Raw genomic sequence first — 23,350 nt, 5'->3', positions numbered from 1 at the left:
TGCAAACAATGACAAAAGTGCTGACTGAGCTAACACCTTAGGGGTCACCGGAGGGTCAGTGATATGCTTCCACAACGATGTCGTCAGCTAGGGCTTTATCACTTGTGATAGCCAAATGAAGGCAGAGCAGAGCGGCGGCCATGAGCTAATCAGTGGGGTTCTCTCCTATGCACCAACATGCACCAAAGCATGCAATGGATGGCCCGGATATACATTAACAAAGCAAGGAGAAGCTCTGATTACAACACACACAGGGGGAGAGGAACTTACACCTCTGTTCAGGTAGTCATTACTCCTCTATATCTTTACACAGGAAATAGTAGTTTGCAGCCATATTAATGTTCAGACTGTCATATATTGCTCCTTCAAGGGGTCACCAAATTATTACATTTCATCCAGAGGGGCACATAAATATGTTCAACAAATTTCACATCTCGTGGTGGCGCTAGGAAAAGTCAGGGAATCACCAAAGTCATTAGATTTCATCCATTGGGGAGTCATGAATTCCTCTACAAAATTTCACGGCAATCCATCCAATAGGTATTTCTGGACAAAAGTGGTGGACTGACAGACTAATATTGCAATACTCTAGCTTGGCCAAATTACAGACTTAGCCCGCAGTTATTTGTCTTACTAGTAATAGCAGCTGACATCGATTTTGGTTCTAAATAACTTCTTAAAGAAATTAAATTTCTATATTTTGTGTAAATGTGTAGAAAAGCTCATACCCATGACGCATAAATGAGCATAGAAACAAACACACCCACGATTTTACATTTACACACGCACATGCAAACGCATACAAACAGAGAGAGGGATTAGCAGCCTCTAACCACCCAAGGGGAATGTGACTGTATAAAATTAAGATTGTAATTGATCTGTTCTCGTTCACTCTTGAAGAAAAACCATCGGACACTTTCGTCAAGCCACACTTACTCATTCACATATTTGCAGCACAGTGCTTAGTAAGCTATAGAGACACTTGACACACTTGCATTCAACAAACATGCGTAAAAAAACGTAAAGGATTTAGTTAGTTAAGTAGGGAAAAATATCAATTTATTCTGTATTTACCAAACAGCAGCCATTCGTTAGGATTGTGGATGCAGTTTCTTCTTTCAAAGGGATGGTAAACAGAAAACAGGAGGCAGGTAATAAACCTTACTGGAGGTGATGAGACAGACGAGGCCAGAGTCAGTCAATGGCATTGACCGACAGACCTTTCAGACTCTCAGCCTGGGGCAGACTTATTGCTCATTGACATTAGAAGGGCAGCCTCTACACACTTAAAACACTCATTATAGGAAAGGCCAGTAATTAACATTTTCTGTACAACCTCGTGGCTTCCTCTGTGACCACACGCCTTTGCTTACTTACATTTACACATACACACACACAGACACATACACACAAACAAAGCCAACTTACACCTTGTGCGATTTATCTGGCTATTTTGGTATTTAATAGGTACTATTTCTATAGAAAATAGCAGTGAAAAGTGTTCACACGAATCGGTGACCATTCCAAGCAAAACTCTATTCACCTCCATTGTAATTGCGCTGAGGCAGAAAGAAATATTTCACAACCTGGCCAAACAAAAACCTACAAGACTTCATACCAGCTTTGCCAAATTAAAGTTTTGCAGTGAGAGAGGGCATTAAGTCCATGGCCCTGGTGAGGGGACAGGTCCGTGCGAGCAATGCTTTTTGAGTTAATGATGAAACTGTGGCAAGCTGGATGCACGGGTGGATGTCAGATGACTTGTGTTTGTTTGATTGGATAAAGATCCAACATGTTAGATGGCATAGGTTAGAACCATAGACTGTATAAAGGCTTAGACATTGTTCCCAGTGCTTTATGACTTTGGTGTTACCACTCAAAAAAGCACCTGAAAGAGGGGGGACAAAAAATCATGTTGTCCAGCGTATCAGTGCCAGATACGATAGGTATGTGAGAAAATATGCTTCTTTATAATATTGCCAACCCTTGAAGATGGTCCAGTGGTTAGAAAGCCCATCAACCGCTGTGTTAGCAAGAATCCTACCTGATGCATTCTCAGGCAGGATACTGCTCAGGGATTCTGCTCTGTAGTCTGCTATCTAATCTCCCTGCAGGAGCGCGAGCTTGAGGAGAATTTCCAATAAGGCATAACAATATTATTGTTGCATAATGACCACTTTGTGTGAATTTGTTCCATCGCTGTAATTTCCCATTCCATCCTTCAGGGGTGCCGGAGAAGCCAGAGATCGATGGCCTGACAAAGCCTGCCATGGAGGGGGACCAGATCACTCTGACCTGCATGACTCAGGGCAGCAAGCCCGCTGCCGACCTGCGCTGGTTCAGGAATGAAAAGGAGGTCAAAGGTATGTAACATCTGTACCTTCATTTACATCTGCATCACTGCTTTGGGTACACAAACACGTGTAATGGCATTAGGGCGGCCCCCTCTTAGTCTATTATTTGACTAATTTGTAGACTAATCAGTTGTTTCAGCCTTGTAGACTAAGATTTATTTAGTTGATAAGTTGTTTTTAAGCTTTTTTCATGCCGAATTACTTATTTCCAAGAAACTTAAATCAACAAATCAACCAGTCAACAAAATCGTCGTCTAAGAATTGCTGGGATCAAGGACAGCCCTCAATGTCATATAGACAAGGGTTTCACCTTAGTTATTCTAAAACACGGCAAATCAGTTTAAAAAGAATAAAATCAAAGATTGTATTAATTAATTGGACTACATATTTGGAATTGTAAGCATTTTCTCCATGAAGCAGAAGTTACTCACTGTAATCTTAGAAATATAAGCTATTACTGATGTTGCTAAAGTAATAATTATTTACGGATTTATTGATATTTGTAATACCATGCTTTAGCTTCCCTTTAGGTTAACCACTCCATTAGGTCCACAATCTCCACTCTGTTGTCAGACACTAAAAGCTATTGATTATCACATTTGAGCATGGCTCAGACAAACAGACAGCAAATGTGCAAGAAAATATGAATTTGTGTCTAGAATAAAACTGGTACGATGAAACTGCTGCAGTGGATGTCTCAACAGTGTATTTTGGTTCCGAACAAGTTGTTTCTAATAGAGCAGATTCAGCATGTGTCCTTTGGCCTGAGACCAACACAATAACCTCCCTTGTTATCAGAGGGCTGTTTTAAATCACACTGCCTGGACTACACACCTCATTTCCAACCAGCCCCTGTTCTGTTCTACTTGATGAACCATCAGTTTTGTAATTGTTTGAGCGGGATAGAAAGAGAGAGATGGAGAAAAAATATTGAAGAAAATATTGAAGAAAAGAGCACTAAGGACATGAAATGATGAGATGAGCTTTTTGAGGAACATAGAAACAGATGTGGTTCTGTATCAAATAAAATGCAAAACCCAGTGGGGCAGACTGTCACAGATAATCAGCAGAGTTGCAGAACTTTTTTACAAAGGTCTTTATGCTGTTTCACAAAGTAGATTGAAGTCATATAACAACATTCAAATCAACCTTTTCTAATTTAAATGACTGAATGTGTAAACAAAGAGATTGAGAATAATTTTTCTGGTATTAGAACTGTCAAAAACAATGCTGGTTTGGAAAGGCACCGTCAAAGTCTTTGTGTAACCCAACAGATCACTGAAACTCAGTAGTGACAATAACAAGTAGCCAGGTGTTGCACATCCTCAATGCCCAATTAAATGTAAAAAAAAATTGAAGGTAAAATTGCATTTGGCATGCAAAACACAGACACTTCACAAATTCATTTCACTTCTTATACAAAGGATTAATAAACCAAAACAACTATTTTTTGCCAAAGCATGCATAATGTTTTTTTATTAACTTTGCATATTAATACTTTGTCTTTCTGTTTTGTTTTGTTTCTCTGGTATCACAGACAACATTGACTAGGTCTGTCTTCTATCTGGCTGACATTATTCCCGTTCTTAAATCACTGTATAATGTATAGTGTACAATTAACAATTTTACAATATTTTTTTATGTTCATTATATTTAATTTTGAATTGAAAAACTTTTGGATTACAAGTTTCTAATAGACACACCTTAACAATCACAAAGTATTTTATTTTCACCCAAAACAGTACCGAGCCAGCATGCTAGCTGCTAATAATCTTTCTATTATTATGCAAATTAACACTTACGAACCCACCTGATTTTACATCATTCATTATTATGAAATGGAATAGTTGAATCTCTATAACAATAATTACAATTTGATGTTCTAAAAGCAATGATCTTATTAATATTTTGCACTCATTAAATTATGTTTGTGAGTAGTTCCTCAAGCTGCATATTAATTATTTTACATTGTTCTAATTGAACTAATTACCATGTTTTTGAAATGTATTATAGCAGTTTGTCGCTCCACTTTATAGTTCCTCTTGTGTCTTGTTGCTCTTCTGAGGAACATGTGGCTTATAGAAGAATGTATACACTAATTAGCAGAATGAGTATTTTTCCTTACAGGCCCATTGTGTCTCTACGGGTGATTATGGCTTCTCCCAGTGGCCCACTACTGAGAGAATAGCTCCCTGTAAGGCGAATGGAAACCTAGCCAGGACATAAAGTTATTTTAATTTGCTACAGAAATTTAACAGGTAGTCAGAGATATCCTTGGTGGTTTGAAGTGAAGGTAGTCTCAAGAGGATACGCCTTCTCATTAAGGTCATTTGCTATAAATCTCTCCTCAACTTGGCACACTGCTCCCTTTAATCTGGGTCTTGTACAATTTCATATCAGTATATTATTCACTGTGACAAGGTTGTAGTTCTTTGCCCAGAAAGGACATGAATAACATGTTTAGGTGTTCCCCTTCTTTGTAAGTGTTTTCTGTTCTGCATATTCTTTATAACACTTAACATTGTTGAAACTAGTTATAAAGGTTGCAGTTTTGTATATATGTAATGAAAAAAAACATACACATTGTGTAGTCATTTTTCTTTTTGTAAAATTAGTCTTTGTAACATTGTCCCAACACAAAAAGCAGAACCTTGAGACTGCATACAAATGTCAGATTAGAAGATTCTCGTCAGATCTGCTATTGGACTAGTCAAGAGTTTCGATCAGAGGTGATGTTTCGGCCCTCGCTGAATTCACTGAAAAGCTCTCTGTGTTTGCCATTACACCATTTCTACCCTGGCATAAGCCCAGACAGCTCAGCCTGCTATCTCACATTAGGGTTTCCCAGGGTCCAGATAAGCAAGCAGATAAGCCAAAATCAATGCTGGTTTTGCACACAGTTTCAAGCAGATATCATGGTGTCTTTCCATTTGATCAACTGTAGTTGGGAAATTATATTGAATTTGTCTCATCAGGTTTATTTAGACTTCCTCAGAACACCCTCTGCGCTAAAAAAAAAAAAAAAAAAGCTGTGTTAATGTCACACTTTGACTCTTGACAGAGTGAAGACAAAATCCCAATCCGATTTTCAACACAACAAATGATCACCTGTGATCAAATCTCTCATCAAACCTTGGTGGCTAACCTTGTCACCATTATCTTTTTAATTACACAATAAAAATTATTGGTTTTAAAGGTGAAGGACACATTGATCCCTTGATTAATACCCTGCCTCTCCTGACAAGTAGGCGTCTGCTTTTAATTAGCAGTTCGTCAATCTGTGTGATGCATTTGTCAGAAATGTCCAGGACGTATTTAATTCAGGAAAAAGTAAATTCTTGAGATTGTGATTGGCACATTTACTCATTTTGTTCCTTTTTGTCAAACCATCAATGCATTTCTGCCATTACTTGTTTTTTTATGAATAGGAAGGTGTGAACTGTTACAAAGACACAGTCAGTATGACTTCTTATATATTTCACCAATAGAGAGTTTATTTGCTTGCAAGCCACTCTCCAGCGGTCTGACTTTTTTGCCACATTTAAAACAGGCAATATAAATAAACATGAAAGAAAGCAAACACAAAGAGCAACACTGGTTAATACACAATGTATGTATGCATGTGTAGGTGTGTGTGAGTGCAACTGAAGTGTTCATCATCCTGACAGGTCAGGGTGTGTTCAATGTGAAAAGCCATCTGATTGTGGGCGACCATGCTGGGAATAAATGACAATTGTGACATATTGGTGTGGGATCTGGGGGAATAGAGAAGATTATATTACCGGCAGAGCCACTGGAGCAGTCCATCACCCATTCGCATGCAGTTAACGGACACCCTATGCTAAGTGTGTGTGTGTGTATATATGTGTGTGTGAGCAAAACAGACAGATGGAGCAGACAGCCTGCATGTAAGGACATAAGCTTGTGTGTGAGGAGCGGAATCCAATATTCTTATTTCTTAGTCTCTTTGTCCCTCAGATCCCCTCAGTCCCCACCCAGTAATGATATATTTCTATCTCAGTTACACACCGTAACCCAGAGAGACCTCTGCCAATATCACCACATGTAGCACTTGTTTACACACCACTGAACCAGAGGGAGCTGTGTGGAGACCAAGCGAGGCAGAGATGAAATGAATATTTATTTCAAATAAGGGTGGGGATGTTCTCTATCGGACTAGTATTATCGCACTCCCTGACCTAAACTGTAGAGGTTATTGCTTCATCATGTTACGCGATAACTCTATTCCAATGGGGCTTAAGGAAGAAAACACCGGATCTGATTCAAATTCGCTTGCGGTCCCATCCCTATTCTGTTGTCAAAGTTGTTAGTCAAGGACAAGGAACTATTAATGCAGACATAACTTGCACTATTTTTCAGTCGTTGTCTGCTGACTTTTCAGTACGCTATCACTCAAGTCTGCTCGCACACTAAAGAGTTGAATAGTGACTGAACAACCTTTTCAAATTGTGCTGGCTATTTCTCCATTTATGGGTAATTGTCCTTGACCACTTTGAGTGAGAACAGAATAAGGTGGCCATCATTATTCCAAGGTTTGCTCTGAAAAGAACTATCGAGGAAAGTGAATAGGCAATAGCTCTTGGAACTTATTTCAAAGAGGATGATGTTGGAGTTGATGAGACTGCTAGTGGCATTGTGAACACTCAAATAAGAGCTAAGTTCAAGAATTTAAAGTCATTTTCCACTTAAAGAGGAATATATTTTCAGTCATTTCGACAGTGTTCGACAACGCTGCACACTGCTTAAAGAATCTGTGTTGGGACTGCATTTATACTATCCAGCTCCCTGGGGTGGTGTGGATCAATGACCATTAAAGATTTAATTTCAAGATGGCTCCTGCAAGTCACAGTGGCATGAATAAAAGATGTCTAAGTCGCACACACAAAAACGCATATTCACCCTCTATATCCTGTATACGTGTGTCACAAGCACAACTTGCACACACGCCTGAAATGAGTTCTGTTGAAATCTGTTGGTATGTTATTAAATTCAAAGCATTTGTTTTCTACATGTCTTTAAGGCATCACAAATTTTCATTGTTTTTGTCAAACTTTTCAACCCTAAGATAGGTAAAATGAAGATCAGAAATATCTTGAGCATTAATATGTAATGCACAATCTCTACTGTCTTTCTTTCTCTTTAAACTTGTAACACCTTGATTTAATATGCCGAGGTAGAGGTGTACCTAACTTATCCTCTTTCTCTGGCGGCATAAGAGTGTGTGATCGGGTTAACAGAGTTAGACTTGAGCACTGTGGCGAAAGAAGATAAGATCAGATTGCTGCTGCCGCTGTCTCTGTCCATTAAGGGCAACATCCTGGAGGTGGAGCACCTGTCCAGTTTTAAATGCCAGGGCACCAAGACCCATCACACCTCTCCTTTTGAGGGGCCATAGAAAACCTGTCTTCAGTATCAACGGCAGACATTTTTTAGCTGTAAATGGTCAGAGAGTTTCATGTCAGAAAGGACATTATGACGGGTCTGCCAGGCCCTGATACAGTAAAAATTAAACAATTCTCCCTTGTCATAGTCGCCCGACAGTCAAGTGCAGAGTCGAACTGGGAAGGCAGCTCAGCAAACAGGCCCAAATCCCTAACGCTGCAGGTGGATAGCACAATATATCATCTCCACACCTCACTGGAGATGGAGCCTGCTGTGTTATTAGTGCTCTTGTTTCAAGGTTAAGCCATACCTATTGCTTCGCAGCTCATCTGACAGGCAAATAAAAACACGCAGACTAGGTAGTTATCTGGCTACATTTTATTTTCTGTTTGCATTGTGAATTTTATTGCATCTAAATGAGCGTTTTGTACCGTTATATATTTTGCTCATCCTCACCCTCGCCCACAGGCGATTTCACAGGCAAATTGTTTTAAATCTCAGATGGGATGCAGTTCAGGGTATGTTGAGTCAGCCATCAGACCCCTGCTGCCAGGATTAGTCAGCTCTGTTGCTGTTGTTGATGAATCCTCCCCCACCCCAGCAGTCTTCTTCTGTCTCGCTTCTCTGTTCCCCCATCGTCTTTTCTTGGGTCGTCCCTCTCTCCTGTGAAATGGCATAAAAGGGTCAGATTCTCACACTTTTACGCCTGTCATTTCCTTTTCTAATCCTCCGAGGCTATGTCTTGGCTCGCACCAACAATGCAGAGCTCTGAGCAGCAACCACATGACAGTCAAACACTGCCAGGCTTTTTTTGTTGAAGCGAGGTTCCACAGGTGAATATAGTAGGATGGTGTGAATCTTTAGTATTTGAAAACATATATAAACAGACAGAGCTGTGAAGAGCCAAGAGATGTTATAACAGTATAATGTGAGAAGGCCTTTTTAGACAATACACACAGGGTTGCTGCTGGTTGCACTTACATACACATATACATATTCATGCATTTTTAGTTTGCTTGCCAGTTAAAATACAAATATAAAGATAATTCAAGCTGGATTTTGTCTCTTTTATATACTGTAGAAACTCTCATCAAAAATGACTATATACGTATTAATGTGCTATACAGTGATTTGTCTTCTATACTTAAGTAAGTGAATACTCTAAATCTTGATATTTTATGAAACTTTTGTGTGATTTGTTCTAAATTATATAAATAATAATAATAATAATAATAATAACTTTATTTATATAGCACCTTTTAAAAACAAGGTTTACAAAGTGCTTCGACAGACAAACCAGCAGCCAACAGTGCAATAGAAGAAACATTAAGAACAATCGTTAGGATAAAGCTAAGCAAAGAAACGAAATGAAATAACAAGTGACAATCAAATAAACGAACAAAATAAATAAATATAGGCAGGCTGCAAAGGAAAATACCACTATCTTTGACTTTTTTTTGAGAGAGTACTAAAAGAAACACTGCAGCGTGTATCAAACTCTTTTTCAGAGAAGAGAAAAGTTGTAACTCAGTAGCTGCTATATATTGAAATTTTCAGCTTTTAAAAATAGTTCCAACAATAACACTCCCTTCAAAATATATATTTTTTACAGTGGTATGAGACTTGCTGGATGACTTTTTTGATTGACAACCATGACTTGTAATGGCAGCTCGATGTCAGCTGCTCCTTTCAGCTGCACTTAAAATGCGATAAGATATTTATGGACCAATTATACAGTACCTTCTCTCACCCACACACATGCATACACACAACAGTGCAGAAGCCATGAGTGCATGCAGATTGACACATTTTAACAATGAGGTATCACTTGCTGTTAGACAACTGTTATTAAGTTCTCAAAGTGGATCTAAAAAGCCTTTGGATCGAATAATGATATTAATGAACTCAAACTTTGTGCGAGCACGTTTTTTAGTACTCTTATCCTAAATCTCACAGATGCAATCAGAATCCATTCAAATCGCCATAAGACTTTAAGAGTGTAAATGGGTCTAGACACTATAATCACACGGTAGAATTATACAGGAAGTGAGCTTGTCGTTCAAATTAAAATATTATGAACTAGCTTTAAGAAATAATCTTTTTTCTGAATGCCAACCTGCAATTATAAGGGGTTTAAGTAGAGCCAGAACATTAGTTACACAATTCAGGATGATTTATTCAGTTTAAGTATTTTCAATTGACATAATTTTAAAAAAGTTATTATAAATGATTCAAACTTCAAACAAACAAAAATATAGAGGAATTTGAAACAACAGCTATGAAGTTACAAAAAAGATACCTGTTTTGAAATTGAGTGACTTTATTTTTGAGGTGCGTCAGTGTGTAATACAATTTTTTTTGGTGCAAGTCAGTTAACCATAAGCAACCGTTAACACCTATAACAATCTCAATGATAACATTCAAATATTAACAGAAGAATACAAAAAAAAACAAAGGGAAGGACAAGGTGACTTTCAAAACAGTACATCTGTGGGAGTACCTTCTGCAGACAGAAGGCGAAAGACAAGTTTTACTGATGGAGAGATACAGAGACAGGGAGAAGCCGTTCTATGAGGACGTGGAATAACTAATAAAAATAGTCGGAAAATGTTTGCAACTGCTAAAGCAGCCCACAAGATTCAAAATGCTATGTCCCATCTCTCTAGGACTCCACTCTTTCTCACTTTCTTGCCTCCTTCTATTTCTTCTTTGTGAGAAAGAAATACAGCCATTACCCCTCGCTTTTGTTGTCCGGGTGGATGTTGCTAACACTGCAGACCTGTCAGTCATTCATCTCTAGGGGAGGCGGGCTCATTTCCTCAGTTGGGGGGGAAGTGACTGAGCAGAATGGTTGATTGGCAGAATGGAGAGGGAGAGGAGACAGTGTGGTGGAATGCTTAGAAAGTGGAGCAGATGAGCGCAGAGGAGGGGAGGATATGGAGCGTAAACAGTCTCTCCAGGAGATACAAACATAGGTGGCCGGCATAAGAGAGAGAGAGAGAGAGAGAGAGAGAGACTGTACATACACTGAAGCCTCCTTAAATTTGCTTTGATGAGTAAAGAAAAAGGTTAACAATTTTACAAAGCAGGGCAACACCTGAATGCAGTGATAAGCCTGGACAGTTGGATGCAGTATTACAGTATTTCTTTCCTCTTATGAAAACAACCTTGTAGGAGCGAGAAGGAACAAGCTTGACATGGTTTAAAATACTGGCTGCTGGCATAATGTGAGCAGACCAACCAGCCCCAAAAGACTGGTTGAGCAGATGTGATTTGGAAGAAAAATGTGTTAAAAATACCTGCATGGGGGTGGTTACATTTTACCAATTCAGTTACAGCTAGTAGGTAAAAGCAGATCTAGCCGTGGTGAGTTGTGAATGTTGGCTTAAATGTGTATTCTGGAGGAGGATGGTCATTTGTATTACATAACACGTACTTAACAGTCTCTGAACATTCATGTCATATGCGTAGGCTTAGGCTTCAGTAAAAATTGGCATAGTCAAATGTCGTCTGGTACCTGAATACAGCCACAGTTCTTAGAGGGTGTTTTTGCTATAATTTGTGCAGGATCACTATCGGACTTTGACATTTCTCAAATCCAGAGGGATATTATTTTATTAACAACTAGGAAGGTTTTAAACAGCAAGCATTAATGAGGTGTTCTGAGGTATGTAGAGAGAATATGAGTCTAGTAAATGATGATCATTCTGTTTGGCGTTGAAGCTCTAGTCATTTCCACTGTGCACAGGGCACCCAGGGCCAGGTATGGAGTGTCAAACTCAAGGACAGTTTGATGAGGTCGGAGGAAGTCAGCGGTGCGGGAGTCAACTCTGTGACCTTCTTGTTAAAAGGACCTCTCAACTTACTAGGCATAACTGCTTTCAGGGATGATGATTTATCCTGAGCCAATAAGATTACAAGGACATTAATGTGGTGGTCAAAGATTGGAGTCATGAGGGCTGGTTGTGAAACTTTAATCAAACAAATTTGGCTTATCTAAGGGATGGGGATGGCAAATTAAGTAATAAGTGGAATGATGTGCTCAAGAAGGAAGCCAAATATCAGGACATCTTGTAGATCATTTTAGGAAGCTAGGTTGGAGGAATGTATCCAATGCCTTGGCAGTGATTGGGGTGTTAATGGACATAGGGAGGTAACTCAGCTGTTTGGATGGTATTACAAGGCAGCTGTGGCGGGGATAGCTCTGAAAGCAGGTTGTACAGATGGGGAGGACTCTGCATAATGATTCTTTGCAACAAGGTTGATTGAAGTTATTGCCAAAGATCTGATTGGCCCGGGTAATGTTTTTGTCCCAATGAGGCTGGGAATGGTTGTCAGGTAGATGGGTTGGAGGGAGGGCAAAGTGAAAGTTTTTGGTGAGATTTAGATATTGTGTGGGAGCAGTGAAGCCCAGAAAGCCCCAGGCAAAGATGGTATTCGGGGCCAGAGGTGTTTAAAAAGGCCAACGGTGTAAATATACACATTACATTCAAAGAGCTCCTGACCTAGAAGTGAGGCAAGTGGGTTTTGTTAGAGTCTAGAATGGGTAGGTACTGTAGAGATGCCAAACCAGCATCCAGGGAGATGTTGTGACGTGAGCTGGACTTTTTTTTCTTTTCTGATCATTTGTTTGTTTTATTCAGTCCTTTGTGTAAAGCCGTTTTGAGTGCAGAATTCTTACAGGAATAGTGGTATGAATAATTCCTCCAAAATGCCCTAGAACTATGAGGAAAATATCAATATAAAGATACTGTGAAAATTCCATTAATGTTCTTGTTGCCTTGCATGATATGCCCCTGTCTATATGGATAAAAGACCTTGGTAGAGTCTAGCTGTAGTGGTAAAGCAGGGCTTTGTAAAACACAGGGGCATCACATTGATGTGCGGCCCTCACACCTTGCAAGATAAATGTGCTGCACCTGTGACAATATGCAACTTTCTCCAAAGGTGCCAAAGAGGTGAATGCAAGTGGGAAGACATTTACAGTACGGAGCTCTCTGCAGCTGCACGTGGACAGAAATGATGATGGAGTGGCCTACACCTGCAAAGTGGACCATGTGGCACTCACACAGACACCACAGCAAGCCACTGAAGTACTGGAGGTCCACTGTGAGTGTACACGCTGATAAATGCACATACTCAAACACACACATGGAGTGTACGGAAGAGAAAACACATTAAGGAGGAAATTACTAAGAATGCTTTTAAGGCTGCACAATCCTGTTGCCAGAGAATTAATAATTTATCATTCATGAAAAACTCCATGTACTGTTTTTAAACTGAACAATGTTCTTATTATGACATATCATAGATCACAGTTCTTTTTTACATTACGTCTTGGATAATTTGTTTTTAATAATTATATTTCAATCATATTCTGAATATTATGCGATGAATCTTTTTTTGGCTACGATTTTAACCATTTAATTTTGAATATTTAACAAATTGTTAAATCATGACCCCAACATTAAGTAAATTATGGGATGTTAATCTTAATATATATGTAATCCTGATCGTCCATCCTCACTTCGAATCTCACTGTCTGTCCTAGATGCTCCTCGTGTGCAGATTTTCCACTCCCTTGCAGTCCCCCAGGAGGGTCAGTACTTAAAGCTGGAGTGTATGTCCAACGGAAACCCTTCGTAAGTCACTCAAATTCTGTATTAGTTTATGTCAGCCTTTTATATAAAGCTTCAGACAGGAAATTGAATCATACCTTGTTATTCTTTCTCATCCTCTAACCTCCCAGGCCAGATCCTGTGATGTGGACAAAGGACGGGGGTGAACTTCCTGACCTGGACAGGATGATTGTAGAGGGGAGGGAGCTCACCTTTACTTCACTCAACAAGACAGACAATGGCACCTACCGCTGCGAAGCCGGCAACCACCTAGGGACCAGCAGTGCTGAATATGTGCTCTACGTCTATGGTGAGTTTAAAGGGAAAGCTGATGGGGGTAATTGTGTTTCATGTGATCAAGTCCAAAGGTAAAGAAACAGAGAGAACTCTTCATCAGTCACTCATTTGAAACATCATACAGATGAGGAAAAAAGCTGCAATGCACGATGCCTTGGACTCCAATAATGCTACATAAAAATAAAGGAAAGTATGAACCCCCCAGGCATTAGCTCCAAACTCCATTGCAAAAACCAGGATTATAATACATCCTGATCTGCATACTTTATCAGTGCTGGGAGTGATTAGTGGTACCATCTCTCACATCGAGAATAAGGGCCTCAGGTGACACAAATGCCACCAGCGCCTTTCCTTAAATAAACCTGCGTCCCAGATCCTACATACACAGACACACACACAGAGACAAACAGTAGGGAAATGTGTGAGGCTGGCAAAATGTAGTGCTGCGTTGTCAGGAGTATCACCAGGAAGGATAAGTAATGCCTAGTAACGCCAGAAGAGATGGGGGATAAAGGGACTCAGTGTGAGGGAAAACAGATTGCTCTTCCTCACTTCCATTTCTCTGTGTGATTTTTGGGCCAGAGAGATCATACAACTGGTGGCAAAAGAAAATTTCCCTAAGTGGATCAATAAAATAATACATTATTATCACTACATGCACTTAGGGGGTGTTTCATTTGCTCTCTTATTTAAAAGCAGAAAGCTATGCTTTGACAGAGCTAGAGTGATATCTAGTAAGTTTATGACTTTACTTGTGAGATGTACAGTTGTAATTAACCAGATGTGGAGTCGAAGAAGGATGCGACTAATGCCGAGTTTACACTACAAGATTTTAGCCCTGATTACCCACTCGCCAACAAAAAAAACAGATCAGAGGCAAATCGGCGCTCGCTCCAGTAAGCAACGATCGCTATGTATTAAATATCCTGTAATGTAAAAATAGTTTTACTGGCAAGAAAAATGTATTTACCTCCGACTCTCTCTGCAGAACAGACAACCCTTGCTGCCCAACCATTTTCTCTTACATATTTGAATTACTGGCGCCTTGCAGACATCCATTTTAGGAAAAAAGAATTCCTGTCTGGGGCGTGTTCTTGTGTCTCTCCCCTGTATCATTATGTGTTTTGAAGACCTGTCAGGTATTCCTCCTAATGAAATATCTTGTAATATGCATAGATATGTATAAAAGAAGTGGATGTAACAACCATGACATCACAGATTTGTTTGTGGACTACCACTTTGAAGCTTCAAGTCTCGGATTTTGGCCATTGCCATCTCGCTTTTTTAAAGCCAGGACGATTATTTGGACGAGAGGGTTGAGCTGGGGAGGTATACACATTGCTACGCCTCTACTCTGATTGATAGGTTGCCGTGGTAGCAATTTGTCTATCACAAGGTAGCCATGCCCTTAAGCATAAGCTGCTTTATCTTCTACTTTTTTTCTAAATGGGACCTTCATTTACAAAATGAACATTTTGCATAAGCTGTATTAAAGAAGACTTGAAACATGTGATGGAGGTCATAAACTCATTGGGAAAAAGGTTTACTGATATAATAAATCAAGTGAGAAGTAGGGTAATTTTCTAATCTAAAATTCTAGTCTAAAATCTTCTAAACAAACTGACTTATTTCTGTAACCAATGAAGTCTCCTCATGCTGGCAATACAAAATAGAAATAACACTTGTAAGTCTATTATTTCTCCAACAAGAAACTCTTAGAACTGAGTACTTGACTTTAGCCATGTCATTACATAAATTAAAGACATGGACAGTCAAGTGCTTTATTAGATCCATGTGTGAAAGTAAGGGTGCAAATGTCAGAGAAATATAGTGGCATCTTCTAAATTAAGTTTTCTTTAGTAGCTTACACCTTGATCTTCAGCTAGCAGCACGTCTCTGCTGAGTAAAACTAAAATGGGTAAGTCCAAGTGAAGGAAAGGTAAAAACTTGACTTCTCCAAATTAGTATTTCTGTCTATATTTTTTTTTCATACTCTACCAGAGGCAACTGTGACAGGACAAATGTAATGATATAAATGTACTCAAATGTTTGTAATTACTGTGTGAAGACCTTTTTTTAAACCATCCCAAATACAGTAATAACAATGTTTGCAGTGATACTACTAAGATATTTAGTTAAATAATTCATGTCACATGTGCCACATTTGCATTCAAAGCCACAAACAAGTCAGCACTGCAGGCCTGATGCATACCATCTGATATACAAATTCAAATCTTTTGTGAAGGCTGTATTAAAATGGAGGGAGTAGTGACGTTCACAAGCAGAATTCAAATTCAGATAAGAGGACGCCTACCCATGTCTGAATCTGATTACCAGAGCTAACAGAGGACAGAGCCTTTAGCAATATATTGATTTGGGATCAGCCAGTGTAAAATACAAAAACAATTTTAGATGATCTCTTTTGATACTTTATTGGTCCACTCAAATAGATATATCCATTTTGCACTTCCTATTTACATGCCACAATGTTTGTGTGCATCTATTAATTCCTTCAAATTTCAGCTGAATGTAACAACAATAATAACCAATGCACTCAATGTTAGTGATGTAATTAAATTGACAAATTATATGCCAGCAAAAAAGGCAATGGGATATGGGAGGGTCAAAGAGGCCTATTCATTACCTGTTCTTTTGAAATGGCACACAGTCTGTTCCTACCCTTCATTAGTGATTACCACACCTTTTAGCCTTCCACAATTGCTGCCATAATTCTTTGAAAATACCTTTTTAATGGTTCCCCTCCAACGAGGAGACGTTTTCTCTCTACCCTCTTTCCCAGAGACATGCACTTAGCTGCTTAGTGATTCACGCTAAGGCTGAAATGTCACCGAGACACACAGGACAGTTGGCCCTGAGAAAGAGTACCACAGCCAATTAAAAGCCTCAAGCTCACCATAAAAAGCAGAGTGACACAAACATAAAAGCCAATGTGGTATTGTTACCTCATTAACTTTGTCACAGAATGTTTCAGTCCCACTTTTCCTGTTGCTTTAACATGTGACAGTGAGAAACACTGCCTTGGATGAACCAATTTTACCATTATGCTGTAGTGAGAAGTCAAAAACATAGCAAGGTAATGATGGCCTAGCTACCTTCTCTTGAAATCATCATTGCAAACCTGGATAATTGGCACCGATCATTTGTTTTATTCTTTTTTGGTGTGGAGAGGTTCCCAGTGTAGGAATCTTTCCAACATTAGCAGACTCAAGGTCAATTATGTTTTCATGCTACATAAATGACCCTCATATTCAATGACAGAACATATGTAATTTCAATGATGATTAGAATATTGAGGTGTGGGACTCTTAACATATAACTTGATAATGGAAACTTGCAAAATGTTTCTTCCATCACTCATATTGCAATTATGCCTCTGCTCCGGCGACTGCCGTGGCCTGAGGCATTATGTTCCCCGGATGTACATCCATGCAATCGGTCCATACTTGTGAATGCGATAATTCAGAAATCCCTGGAGGGAATTTCTAATTTCAATTTCTTCTTAAATCCACTTTGACTCAAAGATGAACTGATTTGATTTGTTAGTCAAAGGTCAAGGTCACTGTGACCTTACTTACGTCTCATTCTTGGGAAAGTAGTATCTGAGGAACAATTCGGGGGAATTGAGAAAAATTGTCCTTGATACTGTATTTAGTTAATGCTTAACAGGTATAACACAAAAGTACATACAAGACGTCAGGTCCATGTGTTTGTCTAATATATATGATGATATATATATATATATATATATATATATATATATATATATATATATAAAATATGACTCATTTGAAAATTGAACCAAAGAAAGTCATTAAAAGTCAATTGTATGAGAAGCAACACAAAAAAGATGAGCATCTGAATTAATGTATGTAGTGTTGATCATGGCTTTGCATCAACGGTATCTCATTATTGCATTTCAAAATGTGTTTTCAACATTTTTTTTTTATGCCTTGAATTGTTTCATAACAATAATTTGTTTGTTTCCCATCACTGTATAATGTTTTGACCAGTTTGTGTTGCTTTTTTTTAAAGTTTATAACTACCCCCATGTGAATTCATTTTTTGTTGTTGTATTGTTTTGTGTATATGTGTCCGTCTATCCCCTACACCAGACATCCCCACAACCCTGCCTCCATCAACCACTCCCCCCCTACATTCCATCCCTCCAGATCCTACCGCTCTATTAGGCACCCACGTCTCAGACCCCACAGTCACTGGCAACAGAGGTACAGTACCACCCCACGCATCTCCACAGCCCCCTCAGCATGCTTCTGTACAAACCCGCTTCCCTCTTACCTTTATGTCACCTCTGTCCTAATACTTCTCTCTCAGCTATTTATCTGCCTCAAGTGTCAGTGTTCATGCCTCATATGGACACACTGGGACAACGAGACCCTGAAACCTGGAAAATATCTGATGACAAACCTGCTTCCCAGGACAAATTTCTTTCCTGTCTACCTTTTTTCTTTTTCTTCTTTCTTTAGGATTGTAAACATAAACTGTGTGCTTTCCGATGGACAATGACATGCATGTCAATTTTTTTTGTTTTTACATTATGGACGATATTCAGATTTCCACAGTGTTTTAGTTGCTCTCGACTATTGTATTCACAAAGAGTCTAGCTGTTCAAATACTCCATCTTCTGGCCCCTTGGCATTTCAAAGACTTCAGTACTGCTGTGCCCTGAAACCTCAAAGAAGCAAATGTCATGTCCAACTGAAAATGTCTGGCCACTGGAGATGTCTCATCATGACTCCTAATGCTGTGTTCAAACTTAGAGAATTCTGACTTGAAAAGCTCTTTTTGGAGAGATAACACAGTAGCCACCATGTGGGCCATGTGGGCTGTTCTTAGAGGATCTATTTCTGTGTGAAACAAACCTTAAAGCATTATAATATAACATTTGAATAAGGATAAAAAGAATATAAATTAAAATGAAATGCTGGAGGGCATAAAATCCCGAAGTCTTCTTTCATGCACCTCTCATTCCTGCAGAGACTGATGACATAGATTTAAACTTTAAAATCAATGATCTGCAGTGTATATAATAAATTAATCTCCATACTTAGGGAACCAATGCCATCCACACAAAACATTTTATTTCTGGACACACAAATCCTCATAATAGTGTTAAAGTGTCAATAAGATCTCTTGGCTCAGAAACCCCACAATTTGGACCCACCAGGTCAGGTGTGGTGGTCTGGTTTGTTGCCAATCAGGTAAAGGTCTTAGTATGTTGACCCGGTGCTACAAAAACTGTCTCCTTGAATGTCACTTTTCAGCTGAGGAAGAAGCTAAAACTATTGTAGAATATGGAGGGATATCAGCTACATACAGTTTACCTATAGAGAAATATTTGCTGCATCTTGGATAAGGTTGGTGATATGGTATTTGAGTGTCCCATTGTGTATAGGATCCCTCCAAGTTGTAGCCAGAAGATCACTTGTGATCTGTCATGGCAGCAACCCAAGAACCCGCTGGTGGTCTCCAGAAAGTTGTTCTCAACAGGGATAGAAATACGGCTTACCTAGGTGATAATATAACCAATTTGAAGAACTTGAGAATGCTACCAACACAGTGGAGGCACTGTTGAAAGGCTTAGGGGAAGCCTTGCCCTTCCTTATGGTGTACGTTACTGGGGTGGTCAAAAAACCCTGCAGTGATAAAGTGCCAGATTGATGGAATTAACCCTGAGGTGGTGTAATTTCGGAATATTCTGCTGTCATGGTTGGTATGCCTGCTTGGAGGTTGGGGTAAGCATCTATGGAATAACAGATGGATGGTGGTGTTCCCATTTTTACGCCTCAATGCTGGCGGTAGCCACGGCCGGAGGCATTATGTTTTCGGGTTGTGTCCGATACATTCTCGTGGATGAAAAATCTCAAGAATGCTTGAGGGAATTTCTTCAAATTTGGCACAAATGTGTGCCTGGACTCAAAGAAGACCTGGTTAGTTTTTGGTGGTCAGAGGTCAAGTTCACTGTGACCTCACGCCTGTCCCAAGCCGATATTTCAGGAACACCTTAAACAATTTTTTTCATTTTGGCACAAACGTCCGCTTTGACTCAAAGATGACCTGATTTTGGTTGTCAATGGACTAAGGTCACTGTGATCTCACAAAACACTTTTTGGCCATAACTCAAGAATTCATATGCTAATTCATAACAATTTCGTGCAATTGTCTAATAGGATAATATGTACACATATTTTGGACAGACATGGATGTAAATTAACACATGACTGGTTGGCATACAACCGCGAGGCAGTAATTCTAGTTTTTTCCAAGTCTGGTTGTTCTAGTAGGCTGGAAAGAAAACTCTGGATGATTGTCAGACCTCAGATTCAGAAGGGAGCAATCCAAGGAGACCTTGGGGTAAACAAACCCACGGGGGAATTACATAATACACATATACTGAGAGCCTCAGAATCCTTCAGGAGGAGCTGGAGACCATGGCTGGAGAAAAGGATGTTTTGGCATCACAGATTGACAGATGGAATGGATGTCACAAACCTCTTGGAAGATATAGTTGCTCTGAACTTTGAATCTATTTCTCCAAATGATATCTGTATCTGTATCTATTTATTCTTGGTGAATGTACAGATTATAAGATTTTACATCATTTATTTTAAGATTTTCCTTGATAGCACAAGGCAACAAAATGCACCATTGGACAAACGCCTAAGAACGTTGTTGAATTGCATTTTGTCTAGTGATTCTGTCTTGTTTTGTACTGCGTCCTCTACAACATAATGCTGACTTAGCGCCATGTCTGCTGCAGGAAATAGATGTGTCAATCAACGTTTTGAGTGGCATGTCAATTTAAAACTAATATGCTGTGATAAGCTGTATTGAAATACATATCATCATTTTAATCATGGATTCTTAAAGTTGTTACAAGATGATTTTACATATTTACACATAATTAACACAGGGTTTTTTTCTTGCATAGTAATAAAATAAAATACTTAAATTCTCTACATTTTTCTCTGGAGTTCTCTCAAGCAGCTTCATTCATTTTTCTTTATGTCTGATTTTCTAAAGCTGTAGCGAGTTCAACTTCTCTGGGTTTTATTTTGCTCCCTCTCAACTTCATAGTGCACAGTCACATTCACTCCGATTACTTTCCTCATATCAATGCTGCTTTCTCTAAATTACCATCTTTAAAGTCCTTCAAGAGTCTCATCTACTTTCTTCCTTTCCTCTGCTGCTTTGCTTTCTATCGAATCTTTTGTTTCACTTGTCTCTCAACCGCTTCTTCTCTTCTACCCTCACATCTCTCCGAAGACCCTTTTAGATAACATGCTTCCACATCTTGTTGGATATTCCTCATCAGCATGTCTCTATTCTTCTCTGATGTCTGTTTGTGTAGTGCAGAAACACAAGAGAAGCTGAGCCTCTTAGTGTATCTTCAGGGAATCTAAATATCAGACTCCTTCACTGTGTCCCCAGTCACAGGATACTACACTATCTGCTTTCATGTGTCTACTTGATTTATTACCAGGTCTTTTCACAGGCTCAAGATGAAAGCAAACAACTGTGGAGCTGTACCAGCCCCATGACGTTTTGTCTTTTTAATAAAGTTGTCTTCCTGTGCAGATGAAATACACAGTGTAGGTTCAGCAATATAGCCTATATGCTGAATATTAGCATATTGTATATCTGATGAGCTCTTTTAGGTGCACCTTTCTCTGTTTTGCCGTCTTTCTTATACTAGTTTTGCATCTTTCCTCTTTTGCCCTTCATCATCACAGCTGAGGCTTCTTCCTACAAAAAACTGTCTGAGAGAAAAACAGAGTAGAAGAGAAGAGATAAGCAGTTGTTGTTAAAAATAAATAAATAAAGAGGATCAGGGTCTTTTCACAGGAGGGACTGTATTGGTTTTCATTGAACGGATGTAACACCTTTACCCAGCTGAACCCCGTTAACTTTGTTCATTTGTCCAGGCTAAAATAATCTGGAAAGTAATCATGGTCATTTGAAAAATCAAATAGGCCTCTACATACAGGATCTGTAACATTCAGCAAAAGTCACACCATAAGTGTTACTTTGTGTGTTCATAGTTATCTTATTGTAGTGTGAGGCCTAAAATATCCCTGGGACTACATCGGCCATTAGTATTGGCAATTTTAGATAACGGTATGACAAATACCCCATGTCAATGTAGAAACTGAGTCAAATTAATGATTTTAATGGCCTAATTAATTTACAGTATGCAAGTTCCTTTCTGTCTGGATACAGCCACCTGACTTATTTTCTCCATCACCTTAGATATACAACGTAAGCATGCTGTTACTGACCCCTTTAGTTGAATTCAATTGAGATATTTAAACAGGGAAGAATTCACAATGAATGCCAATATTTTCTTTGCCATCATTTCACTCGATCAGTTGGGAAAACAGTAAACCATGTGTGCAATTGTGGCTTGGGGGTCAATTATTTGCCGGAGTGATAAAAAAAATAAAAAACTTGCTTGTAAACTGACAACTGCAGACGCCATGGACACCATCCACACCATCCACACAAACTGTACAGTCAAAACAAACTGGCGGTGCATGGACATCTGCATTGAGCCTACATGTACACCCTCTGATGACAAACTGACTGATTGAAGCCCAGATGAAATAAGCGATGTTTTTGTGCTTTTCACATATATGCAAAATTAGCTGTTAATTCACCAACAAGATATCATTTTGCACAATCTAGGAGTGAGAAAGACAATAGCTACATAGCAATGACTGAGAAGTATTTTTTCTCCCTTTACATACCATAACTATTGAAAGGAGAACAATAACTTGTTCTCCTTTCAATAGTTACAGGATTTAATATTTTGTATCTACAAAAAAGTGTAAGTGGGAAATGAAATATGACGTTATTTACAATATGACTTTACAATAGCTTATTTGCTGACTTCTTTTCCTGATTTAGATGCAGTAAGTATTAGTGGGCAATACAATAATGCACCAACGGAAGCATTATTCATGTTTGCAGGAATATTAGAGAATTAATACTTCATACTGTAGACTAAGCAGATCTAATGTTTATTTAAATTTGACAATAACCCATGCCTTTCATGTTAACTGTTGTCGACCTTTGAGGTGCAGTGTAAAGGTATGCAAGAGATTCCTCTGTTTCTTTCATCCGTCCTGTATAATGCCAGGACTGATGCATAACTTCAGTCTGTGATTCACTTTATTAATGAAGTGCTGGCAGGTATGCCCAACACACACACTGCTTCAATTGCCTAGCCAGCCTTAATGGCTATAATAACTCTTTCGCTAAGTATCAGAGGTCTATGCAATGTCATCAGACCCTCCCTGCCCGCGATCACACACACACACACATACACTTTCTCTCACCCCACCACCACTGAGTACTCTAAAATTTGCCAAATGCTCTTTCATGGCTTGCAAATTAGCTTTGACCTTGTGTAGCTGAAAGGTTGAATCATGCACAAGGTTTCTTTGGTGTTTCAAATATTTACTATTGACTTCTGATAATCAGCATTCGTGTGGCCAACCCCAGCCCCTGTAGCCTGATATTGCGGCAGCAAGAGGGCCCACTGCAGAGAAGACAGCAATTATTCATGCCTAGTGTCTCTGCCTGTGGAGAGGACAGAAAAACTAAACTAATACCCAGCCACCTCCTTGCAGAGTAAAA

At 39.1% G+C, this 23,350-nt stretch overlaps 1 protein-coding gene across 2 annotated transcripts in view; it reads left to right on the top strand.

The window, feature by feature from the left end:
• cadm2a (cell adhesion molecule 2a) overlaps positions 1 to 23,350 on the top strand; it is a 195,174-nt gene that overhangs the window by 157,109 nt on the left and 14,715 nt on the right. The window contains exons 4-8 of one of the 2 annotated variants that reach the window (XM_054625825.1): positions 2,226 to 2,363; positions 12,705 to 12,866; positions 13,309 to 13,399; positions 13,507 to 13,685; positions 17,806 to 17,919. In XM_054625825.1, coding sequence (XP_054481800.1) covers positions 2,226 to 2,363; positions 12,705 to 12,866; positions 13,309 to 13,399; positions 13,507 to 13,685; positions 17,806 to 17,919 — 684 coding nt within the window. The remainder of the gene's footprint in view (positions 1 to 2,225; positions 2,364 to 12,704; positions 12,867 to 13,308; positions 13,400 to 13,506; positions 13,686 to 17,805; positions 17,920 to 23,350) is intronic. The other variant, XM_054625826.1, reaches the window with a different exon arrangement.

This window comes from Anoplopoma fimbria, chromosome 24 (assembly GCF_027596085.1).
Source record: "Anoplopoma fimbria isolate UVic2021 breed Golden Eagle Sablefish chromosome 24, Afim_UVic_2022, whole genome shotgun sequence".
NCBI lineage: Eukaryota > Metazoa > Chordata > Actinopteri > Perciformes > Anoplopomatidae > Anoplopoma > Anoplopoma fimbria.
The sequence above is the reverse complement of the archived record's forward strand: the minus strand, read 5'-3'. Positions and strand labels throughout refer to the sequence as shown.